The 13670-nt window shown below is 31.3% G+C and overlaps 1 protein-coding gene across 2 annotated transcripts in view; it reads right to left on the bottom strand.

Moving 5' to 3' along the window:
* Positions 1-8075: 8075 nt before the first annotated feature.
* LOC118202708 (pyroglutamyl-peptidase 1) overlaps positions 8076-13670 on the bottom strand; it is a 43405-nt gene continuing 37810 nt past the window's right edge. For both annotated transcript variants that reach the window (XM_035374894.2, XM_085811079.1), the window contains one exon: positions 8076-12779. In XM_035374894.2, the coding sequence (XP_035230785.1) occupies positions 12617-12779 (163 nt within the window). In that variant the 3' untranslated portion in view covers positions 8076-12616. The remainder of the gene's footprint in view (positions 12780-13670) is intronic.

Genomic DNA, 13670 nt, shown 5'->3' with positions numbered 1-13670 from the left:
CTCTACCGTTTTGACACCCACATGTTTTAAAGTCTCCATATAGCTCCGGGTCCCCATTCATTGGCATACTTTCAAACCCATATTAACGCCACTTGCAGTAAGATCAAGTTTTTTTCCTATTTTTCCAAAGAAAGGCAAATATGTACTAACTTATTTCAGACCAGAAGAAAGGAAAGCAGTTGCTACTGGGCATCTAACCAATAGGGATTCGTCAGTAATCGAGCTTCATAGCTTGGCGATTAATAATTTTAATTTTGAGAATTGGAAAAATCAACGTACTATTTCAGTGAGAATTTACACTTATTTTTATTAATATTTACTTACGCTTGTCAAGTAATACTCTTGGTTTCTTTCCGTTCACCTTTCATTTCTCTCAGAGTGTCGCAACGTAATTTATGATAGGTATTCTTCAAACCTGGAATAAATGACGAAAAAATCTTGCGGCGTTCCCGCAACTGCTTGTGTTGCGGAATCTCTAAACCACCCTGCGTGTTATCAGTGAAATTACTAAATTGAAAAATCATTTTTCAACAATAAATAATTACTCTTTTACTTCCAGCAATTCTTTTGCATCAAGCTGTGTAAAAAATTTAGCGATTTTAACAGGGAAAAAATTACATTAAATTCTCATACACACTTCATTTAAAAGATATTTTCCCGCTCTATCAGGACCCGCCAGTGTCCGAGCGGTAAAAGTTGCTGAACACTGGTAGTTCGCTCCGAGGTTCGAATCCCGTGAACAGGTTGTCTGCATGGGCCTTTTCTCCATCTGTAACGTGTATACAGCTAGTTTCCCTTAGAAAGTCCTCCACGGAGGCATCCCTTCCTTTAGACAGATAGCCCTCGAGTCTGCCGTAATCTCATAAAACCAAACCAAACATGCTCTATTTGATGGTTGGAACAATAAAATTCTGAAGTTTTAGTTTGTTTCGTTAGACGAAGATATGTGATGAAGTTGTTTCAACATTAAATTTAAAAAAATGGTACCTTTAATTTAAAAAATAAATTGCTTTACCGTACTGTATTTTCATCTGCAATTAATGTGTGTACAAAATTTGAATTATCAGAAGGTAGTTTAAAAATCAATAAAGGTGTTTTGACCATAGCAACAAACACCTCGAGTGAACTAAATAAAAGTTTAGAAAAACAATCATCACTCTGAGAGAAGTAGCAAGAAGAATTTACGCATATTTTTAGTTATTTGAGTTGTATCACTATTTATACTTGCTCATGAGAATTGCTGTTATTTAAAAAAAATTATCATACCTAAAGTATTTTTTTTGTTCCTACGACGCTTAAAAACCTTATCACCATTTTGATAAATGGAAGGTTATGAAAACCAAAAGTTGAGTAGATACAGGGGCGTAGCTAGAGGGTGGCACCTGTCCCCGCGCACAGAATCCAAGGGGCGCGAAACTGATGTTATAACATTTTAGAATTAAATGTTTTCCATCCTTGGCAAGCAGTAGGGTGCGCGAAATCTTCAGATGTTCCTGGGCGCTGAAAACCCTAGCTACGACTCTGAGTATATAATTATAAATTTAACTATTGAATACTGTATAAATGCAACTTTTCATATTTTAGGAGAATTTTTTAGGTACTGAAGAAAAGGGATTTAAGTTAGATTGCTCTCGAAACCGAAAGAATTTTATGCCAATTTAAGGTTGCCTTTTGTCTAATTTTGATGAACGTATTTAAAATGTTAATTGTTTAAAATATTCGTAATCGCATGCGATATGATACGAGTATGACTTGATTATGGCAAGGCACATAAGTGATATCTACCTAAGAGAAAGGAGACTTTCTCTTAGGTAGATATCACCTAAGAGAAAGGAGGTGGAGTACTTTCTAAGAACAGCTCGTATTCAAGCTGTACAATGAGAAAGCCAAGAAATCTTCCAAACAATCAGCTCGCTCGCCAGGATTTGAACCCATGTCCAGTTAAGAATGTTCGGCGATCTTAAAGCTGGGCCCACAGAGTGTTTAAAATCTTGTTTAGAATTTTTTTTTTTTTTTTTTTTTTTTTTTTTTTAATTCTCGACTTAGTAAGGTAAATATCATAGTATGATGGTTAGGGTTATTTGAATATGGGGAAGCACATGAGGGCTTAACTAAGGGAAAAGATGCTTTCGTGGAAGATTTTCTGCGAAAACTTGCTCGTATCCATGCTAATCATGGGAAAAACCACTAATCTCAAATATGCAGCCAATCCGTTCGCCTGGTTTCGAAGTCATGCCAAACTACTGGTATTCAGCGAAAAAAGTAAATATTACCAGACTGTTCTGTATGACTCTTAATTTAACAAATTAAAAAAAGAAAAATTAAGCCCAAAGATGCGATTTTTTAACGTTTTGTGTGCAACCTTTATTTATTAAATATCATGTTCTTCGCACTTAAACCACATAAAGTTCAATTTAACAGCAATATCACAAACAAAATATTAAAATTAGCATATCTAGAATTTCCGATACACAGTCTCGCGCGCTGGATATAATTTTTTTTTTCCATACAGTGCTGCTATTGCTCGCTTTGAAATCACCGAGTTTGTTAATGAAAATTCTTTAAAGTTTTACAAAATTTGAAATAGATAATAAAACAAATTCAAAATTCAAAATTCGGGCTTGCAAGTGTTCATGTTCAGTTGGAGGACTACGTTATTCAAAATTTGTTGGTTCTAAGTACCGTTACCATTGTTTTTTCACAATGCGAGAAACATTCATGCTTTCGTGCAGATTATTCATTGTTTAGTTTCTTTAAATATACTGCATAGCTATACTATTTAGTGGCAACAGTTTGGAAAGTGAACCAACGCAGAAAGTGAAATGACGTAAAATGCCATTTAGAGACTAATAGCCCTTTGAGTCTAAAGCCCATTTGGGCTAAAAAAATGTTAAAGTTAACATGGTTTAATAGGAAGATTAGTTAAACTTGTGATAGGAAAAAACAGATTTCTTTACAGAAGCAAATTTGCTTAAATTCTGCAACTTGTATAAATTATTTAGAACAAAATTTATTGAAACATATTTTATGTAAATTGATATTTTCCTTTGTTGAAGAAAACTGTTGGAACTTATAAACAAAGAAACAGGGTATTTAGCTAAATTCTACAGGAGTTAAAAAAAAAAAAAAAAAAAAAAAAGAATTATGTTCACTTCTGGTAGGGATCTATATAATGATGCTTCGAAATCAAATTGAGAAAACTGGAAGCCACAGAACATTAGTAGTTCTTGTTGGCTTCTATTTTCAGCGATTGAATAGATTAACTGCATAGATTTTTCATTCTTTTCTTCATACGCAAACTGAATGCAAGCTTCATGTATAAACTAAATCTTAAGCCCTGGCTGCCCGTAATACATTTGGCGCCCTTGGAAAAAATATTTTGGCACCCATAGCCAAAAACGGCATTTAGTGTTCCCCCTCCGTCTAATGTGAATATGGGCCAGTCTCCCTTATAAGTCCTCCAAGAAGGCATTCTTTCCCTTAAGCAGATAGTGTGCATTGTCATAATCAAATAAATAAAAACCAAATCTCCACAAAAATATCATTTTCCTTAAAGACACAGACGTCGCATAACTCCATAAATTTACATAATTTTTATACATTAATAGCCCAGACCTGAAAGTAGTTCAGACCATATACTTCTATTGCAGAAGTTGGAACACAGAGTTAATTAGCGCTAAATTCAATTTGCAGTAATCATAACAAAGAACAAAGTATCAAAATATTAAAACAAATTTACTCTATACTTACTTTCAAATCACATTGTCGAGTAGTTCTTCACCACTCAACAACGCCTCTAATAGTTTAAGCCACTAATAGCTGTTCAGAAATAAAAACTTTATTTTACAGTATATCCTCAAACGTACATACATTGCAACAGCTGGGTCCACCCACAATTGGGCAACAACTGAGCCACAGCAGACGAACGGTACACTCGCTTAACACTGGTAGTTTCATCTGTGTTTCGAATGCCAGCGAGCGATATGGCTGCAAGGGCGCTTCCGTGTTTTTCACTTGCTCAAAGTGAATACGAGTAAGTTTCAGTTAGAACGTCCTCCATGAAGGCATCCCTTCCCTTTGGCAGACAGCCCTCGAGTGCTTTGTCATAATTAAATAAACCAAACCTTTACAGCAGTTCTTCGCTTAATTACCTAGTTCTAAACCAATCATCTAAATAGTATATACTATGCGAGTTCGTTTCCTCTATCTAAAGAGTTTGCAATTTCTAACAATTTCCCAACCTTGAGTACGACGGAACTGTACTCAACACCACAGAAGAAGTCTCTTCAATCTTTGTATTATTTGCCCACTTCTAAAAATTATCCGCGGTGATTTAATTTTTCATTTGTCTTGTGTAGATCCTCTGCTATTGAGAACAAATGGTGAAACTAACTTTCTGTTTGTTTTATCACATAATTCTAAAGGATAAAGATTTTGCACGGGTCTTACTATGTCACCACTTTTTGTTTTTACTTGAACAATATGAACATATCCATCTTTCCCTGGATATAGCATCATTATTCTTCCTAGCTGTCATTCAATTCGTTTGCTGTTTTCATTCCCAAACAAAACTAATTCCCTAATTTTATCTGTTCCCTAATTTTACAGGCTTTCTTGGAATATCTGAGTTGGCCTAAGTATTCAACTCTGAATCTGTTTTCTTAAATCTTCTCTGATTTTTTATATGGAACTGACAACTTTTATTCAGCTCTTCTCCATTTATGTATTCGAATGCAATCATAGAAACTTCTGCATTCTCTCTTAAAAACTGTTTGGAGTTCTTCGTAATTCTTTTATTTTTTTAAATTCCTTATATAATTCTAATCAGTCTTTCTCACTATGCTGATGTAGGAGAGATGAATTTCCAATTAATTTCCTTAATCGTGGTTTTTCCTCTAATTCTTTCCAATTTATTTCCTGGAAAATTTATTAATTCCTATAAAGTCAGTACCATTGTCCGAATATACACTGGTTATCATAAAGCAAGCAAAAATCACAAAAATAGCGATAACTCCCTCAAAAATAAGCCAAACCGTGTAAAATTTGAATATGTTGCCAAGTAAGAGTAGCTGAGTAAAATCCCAATATGCAAATTAGTGGCGCTGCACTCTGAATACATCATCTGCGAGGAGCATAAAAGTCCATGTTTGAAAGCAAGCCCACATATTTCACTGTGATAGTGACATCAGAAATCTGAGATAGCCAATTCGTAACAATGATCTCAAGGAATCATTTGCCTGCAGAACTACGACAGAAAGCCATTGGGAGACTAGAGCAGGACAAAGTCAAACAGAAGTGGCCAGATGTCTAAATGTGAGTCCTTCTGTGGTTCATAGACTTTGGAGGCAATTTCAAATCACAGATTCGCCACCTAGGAGGTTCAGCCAAGGACGGCCAACTGCTAGGACGAATGCCGATGACCAATATTTGACATTATGTGCACTCAGGAATAGAACCGCTACTCCACCTCTTCTTAGATCCTCCCTTGCTGCAGATGCCGGAAGGTTCGTGTCAACATCAACTGTGTGTAGAAAGCTTCACGAAGGTGGTCTGTATGCGAGGCAAACAACCATTTGCATGCTGCTCAAGTCACGCCAAAGGAGAAACCGTTTTCAGTGGGCACGACATGTCCACTGGACGTCTGAGCAATGGAGGGCTATTCTCTTTACGGATGAGTCCAGGTTTAGTCTAGAACGCAATAGTAGGCATTATTTGATATGGAGAGAACCTGGAAACCATTATCATCCGTCAAACATCCATGAAAAAAATGCATACGGAAGAGGCAGTGTCTGTGTTTGGGGTGGCATCTCTTTGGGTGGATGCACAGACCTAAATGTTTTTCCAAGGGGAACCGTGAATGCTCATGTTTATAGAGATGACATCCTTGATGCTTATGTGCGCCCGTATGCCGTGGCAATAGGTGATGCTTTCCTGTTACAGGACGACAATGCAAGACCACACAGGGCTTGCATCGTATATGATTACCTTCAACAGAAAACAATTATGCGCACGGAGTGGCCAGCTCGATCCCCAGACTTGAATCCTATCAAGCATGTTTGGGATGCTTTACGGAGATGTTTAGCTGCTCTCAATCCGGCCCCTTAGACCCTTGCCGCGCTTGCAACTGTTTTGCAAGAGCAATAGCTCTCGCTTCCTATGGAACTGATAGACCGCATAATTGAAAGCATCAGACATCGCTGAATGTGCTGTATTGCTTCTAGAGGTGATTATATTTCATATTGAAGGTACTTTTACTATAGCAAACTGACATCTTCGATTTGTTCATTTTATACATGTGCTAATTTCTATACTACCATAATTGTCTGGTAATTTCTTTTTATGTTATTTGATACTTTACTATGTGTTGTATATTGTGGGTAAGTTTCATAAAATTCTAATTTATGATAACCAGTGTATAAGGCTTGGTCTTTCTCTCCGGACTATGAATTTCCTAAGACTTTATACAACGCTTCTACGGATAGAGCAGTAACAATCTTAATGTGCATTACGTAATAAAAGGCACATGTAAAAACCACTATCTATGCCAGGGGATGGCCAAACTTCAAGACTACGGGAGCCACATTCGAGAAGCGCAAGTCCAAATTTATATCGTTTCAAAAATAATGAAACAGAATTTGAATATAAAGAAAATTACGTAAATTATGAAGTAAATTAATGAATATGTGATTAACACGACTGCATATAAATATCAATAAACACATCTTATATCTACTGTTTTGTGTTTAGAAAAGTCCCCAGAATCTGCCAATAAATAAATTCAAATTTTGGAAAATTTATATTAATAAATATATTTAAAATACTCAGTTCGAATGAATAAATAAAAAAATTTAAAGCATTTATCTGAAGAGACAATGCAACACAAACAATTAAAATAAAAATCAAAAAATTACCTAAAATAATAACTATGACTAAAAACTATAGTATAAAAGAAAACTATCTGGAAGCACTTTTTATTTAAACTACGCAGTTCGAATGAGTATATAAAAAGTTTTAAAACTTATTTGAAAGAAACCATGGAATCTGTGAAGCAATTGCATAAAACTGTCTGACTTGCTTAGGGATAGGAAATAAATTTTGAAGGAGTTCCACAGAAAATTGAGACAAGTCTAACCAAGTAAGATAAGAGGCTGAAGGTTCAGTCCACCAGAAAAAAAAAAAAAAAAAAAAAAAAATCTCTTAAAATTCTTTCAGAGATTAGAAAAGCTCTATACTGGATTGCAAAACGAAAATGGTTTTCTCGACAGTTACTCACGCTGTTCAAGGACTGAATAAAAGTAGTACCTTACAACAAATAAGGTACAACAAATAGCAAATTTTCCAGGTGAATCACAACTGTTACGAACAATGGGATCAGACAGGAATGTAATCAGATACTGCCTAAAATAAAATTAACTTGAGAGAAAAAATATTAGGGTGAATAATTAAATAAAATATTAGCATTGTGTTTTAGCATCGCATTAGTGTATTCCGATGTCCATTAATTAAACTATATTTATTCAAAACAAGTCGCATTTCAGATTGCAAAGGATCGAAAGTAGCTCTCGAGTCACCCAATTTGACTGACTTTACAACATATGATATTTTGGTTATGGGAATGGTAAAAAAAAAATATGTTGCTGCAGTGAAATGTTAGAAATCTGCATGAAAAAATTAAAACTGTCAACTAAGGCATGTACACCCATGCTCTGTATGGGACAAGTTAAAAAAATGCATGGACAATGATGACAAACATGTGCACAACATATAAAAAAATTATCATATCCAATAATCTTTAATCAAAGAAGTGAATGTTAACGGTTACATGTGTATCTTTTATTCCTCATACAACATTAACAATTTTTTGAATCAATCATTACTTTTCAGAATGGTTGTTTTAATCCCTTCTAGTTAACATACATCACACTGATACAAGGTTTTCGCTACATTTATATAACTATATGACAAAATAACCGACAACGATTTCCGAAATTTTTTTTGCAATATATAGTAAAATATATTACCATCAACAAAAAGTAAAGTATCATGTGTTATAGTAGAAAATAAACTTCATAAAATATATTGTAAAATATATTTATTTTCAACGTATAGAAACATAAAAAACATCAGCTGAAATACAAGCGAAGCTTACATTACATCTACAGTTGATAGATTAATTACTTCATTACCAAAAAGAAGAAATAGATCAAAATAAATGTATGCTGACTCAGAATTGTCAATAATAAAAATTAAAAATATGCACCAAGTAAAAACAAAGCAGGAAGTATTTAAAATTGAATTCCATTATATACATATAAAATTATCTTTTCCTTCACACTCACTGCCAGAAATAAATTTTTTATTTGTGCAAAATTCTTTGGCAGTCCAATCTCTTTGGCAGATTAAATTCTCTCTCAGTAATTTAATCACCAAATTAATCCTTCATGAAAGAATACAATATTAATTTTTAAATAAATTAGATCAAATTTAAAATGATTGACATATGGAAATATATGAAAAAATATGTATATTATACATCTTACACTAACAGTGCTAAAATAACTTTATTATGTTAATAAACAATAGATAAATCACAAGACATACATAAATAAGTATTTACTTGGTAAATAATTAACGAAATTGACATGATACAATTCATGTAATATAAATTTATAATTTAAATATTTAGCTTACTGAAACCAATGAACTGATTTCTTTTATACTATTCTGGCATTATTAACATATTTAAGCTCTATTTTAGAATTTTTTAAGAACAGCACCTTCTACATGCCTTATTATTGCAGTTATTTACGATATCGGCACTAGATTGAAAATGTGAACTTTTTATTAACTTTAATTCCTTAAGATAAGAATGACTTATAGTAAAAGTAGTGTCAATAAATTGCCATACCCTAATGTATAAATGAAATATGGCAGCAAATTTTCATTTTTTCAGCTATACAGAACATTTCCTCAAAAATAAAATGTTTCAGAATGTCAGTATTATTCATTTCAAATGATATTTTTATTACAGACAGTCTGGCTTTATGAGAAAAGAATGGAAAATTTGCCAAAGAGATGAAAATATCACAGTTAATGGTGGAAATTATATAATTGTTTAGATACCTACAAATAACCCTAATATTAATTCTTTATTTATATACTACTTAAAGCCAATGAAGTAACTTATGTAACTCATTTTAATTATCCATTATAATAAACTTCAGTTTGGTTTGCAATTTCACATAATTATAAAAAAACATTCAATAAATGAACAATGATGGTAACTCTTTGTGAATATTTAGTAATCCAAACAATTACAAAAATTTTTGTTGTTGTTGTTGTTGGGAGACTGCATGCATTTTCGCAGCATAGTACTTATTACTTTGGAATGATTAAGAAAAACTCTTACTTTTGTTTAGAATGCATTTAAGCTTAAAACATTTTACTTAATAAAAAGAAACAGTTTCATCAACACATCAGATTAAATATGTTCCAGAAAGCTAGCACATTTCATAAAAAGAAAACAGAAAACACATCATATGAAATCAAAGAGCCGGCAAACAGCAGAGATATCTATAAAGTGCACTGGTCATGCATAAGAACATGCGATATTTTCTAATAAAACCATAACAATAAATACTTTCTTAGATCTCAAATGTTTTTATTTCATCTTGATTTAATAAATTGGTATTCAGTTTTTTTTTTTTTTTTTTTTTTTCACACATTCACCTCACAAGTATGTCAGCTATTAGATTCACAGCATTTCAGCCCATTACCAAAGAAAACAAGATTGCATCCTTGGAAAAGGTGAAAAATCCTTCCTTAAGGTTTTAGCTTTATTATAAAAAGCCAGTATAGAGTCAAGTTATTAAGAATAAAGACGAGTTTGCACCAAAATTTTTTCTATATTATTAAATAATGGAGAATCACTCTCTATATATTCCTTGCTCTGTGGAAAAATGGAGTTACCTAGATCCAGCAAATTTTGAACCACATGTAGTCTTCCACCTGAATATGTGCACCTTCAAGCCTTACTTTTGAATTCAATTTTTTTTTAAAAATTATACATTTTGTGCAAATTTAATGAATTTTTGATTTAAAAACTTACTGATTTAAAAATAATATGCTGTTATATGCCAAAGTGTACAATATTTATGTTTCATATTTAATCAGAAAACTCAATGAGAAAATGTGTTGCCTTTTGGTACAGGGTAACATATTTGCTTTTCATATTTAATCAATAAACTCAGCAATTTAAAAGAAATGTGGTGCCACTGCCACTTGGCAAAACATAATAATATACTTGTCTTTCATATTTAATCTATAAACTCTGCGAGTTAAAAAGAAATCTGTTGTCACTGCCTGAAATAAAGTATTTTAATCTTTCAGGCGGCAGTACATTTGCCTTTGGGAAGATATAAAGTGCTTGATTTTTCGTTTAAGTTTATTCTGTTATTAATATGCCAAGCGATTTAAAGGCAATAAATGCAATTCTTCATTTTTCTTATTATTAATTACTAGCTGAACCCATGAAATTACATTAGTTAGATTCTTTAAAATTGTTTTATATTTTTTCTTTTTTGTAATACTATTTTAGGCTGCTGACTATGCAGCTGGTAGACATTTTTATATATTCTTATAATACTTACATCTTAACGTATCATCATACAGATTTACAACCAAATAGAAGCAGATATAAAATTATAATACATCATGAATAATTATTATTTTAATGCACCAGTTACACAAATGAACTAAAAACTGAACACTATCGAAGTTTATTTAAAAATATCATAGTTGCCAAACTTGAAATGTACAGAACCTGAGGGATTTTGTGCTATATTGCAAGGTAGTATTGAAGGAATACCACAGACAAATTTGACTTAAGTCATTTCATAATGCTCAATTCAGATTATTAAACATAATTTGGATGTAAGATACATTTATTTGATATTTAGCTCATTATTCCACATTTTAATTTTAAGCTATAATTTTCTTAAAATTTTATTTATGAAAAAAGCTTTTATTTATCAAAATGACTTAAACATAATAAAAATGAAAGAAAATGTGCATATAATCAAATAGAATTACTTAATTATACACCATTTACAAATTTTTAAATAAAAATTAAATAAAATGCTAGTTTTGGTTAGTAGCAAAATTAAATAAAAATATTTATCTTTTAAACATCAAGTAAGTCTTCCTAAATGCTCTAGAAAGCTCTATAATTGTTTAAAACAATTCAGATCAAATTAAAATTAAGCAGAAAAATCGTACTGAAAATCACTTGGAAAAAACTTAATTAGCATAGTTTCATTTAAAAATGACTGCATTTTTTTAGGAATTTTTCATTATATTTTATCAATATGAATCTCTTTTGCAAAATTGTTCAATCAACTATCAATGTACCAACAATTCTTCTGGAAATGCATATGAAAAAAGATGATTTAAATTCATATAAATTAAAAAGAGATTACTTGGAAGATTTCGCAGGAGACTGGAAGATGTTATAAAAAATTAGGAATATCCTAATTTTATGAGGAGGGTTGGTAGCTCTGAAAAATGTAGCTAACAGAAAAAGCAAGGTTTTAAAAATAATATAATTTGATTCATAATTTGCACTGCAAATTTGGAGTAAAAATAATATTTATGTTCAGATTTAGACACAATAATGCTGTTTGCAATTGCCTATGTAGTATTCTACATGTGATGGAAAATGTGTTTTTACTTAGTATATGCAATTGCAGATATGATAATTGCTTTATTTATTATTAAGTTTATGTAACATACAATATAAATACATTTCATGATCTTATACTTAGGATGGAATGATATAAAAGATGAAAAAAATATAAGGAAAAGAAAATATATGTTACAATTAAATAATTGTATTCCTGGCAAGATTTCCAAGCAAATCTAAGTATTTAAGAGTACAGAAACATTTATAAAAAGTAAGAAAACTTAAAACAACCAGACAAAGAAGCTCTTTTCTTTAACCCTACTTTCCAAAACACGTATGATCCTTCATTAACAAAAATGATCAACAAGTGGTAATATACAAGAACATTGAAACATCTGAAAAATAGTCATATGGGATAGTACTGATTTCTTTCATTAATTATAAAAGGACTGCAATCATTCAAATAAGAAAAAATAAAAATTAAATCAGTTTCATGAAAACTGAATGACCCAAAAAAATAGCAGAAGGAAAGGAAAACATTTCATCAAATAATAAACAAATTACATATTTGAATTCAGTGTCATTAAATCATACACCTAAAATATATTAGAATCAATTGAGTACCAAGAGAGAACTAACTGGTAGTATTTAAGTATAGATTCAAATAATTTGTTAAAACTTCATTCCTAAATTTTAAATTTAATATGCAAACTATTAAAACACATTTCTTCATTCATTTTTCTTGAAACATACTCAAAACATTCTCTAAAAATATGAAAGAAATCAAATCACCTTATAAGTCTAAAATTTATGTCAATCTTTAAAATGATTGGTAAATTTTAATTTGTAAAAATATTTTAAGTATTAAAATGTTAAAAAGCTTATTGTTCATAAACCTGTCTTAAGAGAAGATGCACAGACTTTAAAGATAATATTTCAGGATGATGACTGAACTTGTTTCAACATAGAATGAATAATAATAGCTAATGTTTCAGCCATTTCTCTTGCACTATATGGTTGACCTATTGGAGGAATATGTACAAAAGCAGTATTCTGATTTATCTTCAGAGAAGTATAAAATATAAATTCACACAAATACCTAAAATATAAAATAAAAGAAATTATATTGAAATACCTATTAAATATCAAATTAAATAATTATTCTGAATAATTCCTTGTAGGTATAATAAATACGAAAGAAATATTTTAAAAAACTAAAAATGTGTTAGTTAAAATATATAGCGCTGTCATATTTTTGTCTCAAAAAATAAAATATTGCAGTTTAAAAGGATTAAGAGAAAACCTGACAGAGGGGGGGGGAGGGAATTATTAATTTGAAAACTAACTATAAATGCTTCAAGTTGACTTGTCAGTTGATGTGTGATAAAATACAGATTTTGTTCAAAACATATGATTTTGTTCTCAACCCCCTCCCAACCACAAATTCAGTATTGAAGCATGTGCTAAAAATTTTAAAATTATTTTTTAAATGACTTGTGCACATAATTTAATCGGCACTTAATCATCACTCTGTTAATGAGTACTTTAATCGGCACTCTGTTAAAAAGGCACCGCTTAGGGCCGAACTTAAGTGTTGGCACAGAATCCAGATTGTGGTAACCTTAATTATAAATACAGTTTTATGAAAAGGACTATTTATTCAATCTGGAAAAATTACACAAGATAAAGATAAATACAAAAATACAAAATAGATTTTACAAGATTAACTTCAAATTGCACAGAAGGAGGCACAAAACTATCAGTTTCATTTAACATTGCTGAAAACTCCTGCGATCACCACCACACGTGCTCGGTGTAATCGCCCTCTTGTGAGAGAAGCCAAATTTAGTTTAGTTAATAGTTGAAGAATGTATGCAGTGGACCTATGGCGCGCTCACTTGTAAAAAAAAAAAAAAAAAAAAAAAAAGTTCTATATCTCTCGTTCTAGAGGGCCGATTGACGAAATTCAAATAACGTTTTCAATGTTTCG

Source organism: Stegodyphus dumicola, chromosome 2, assembly GCF_044657685.1.
Source record: "Stegodyphus dumicola isolate Sdum_Otavi_A_Nest chromosome 2, ASM4465768v1".
NCBI lineage: Eukaryota > Metazoa > Arthropoda > Arachnida > Araneae > Eresidae > Stegodyphus > Stegodyphus dumicola.
Note: the sequence above shows the minus strand (reverse complement) of the source record. Positions and strands in the feature narration are given on the sequence as shown.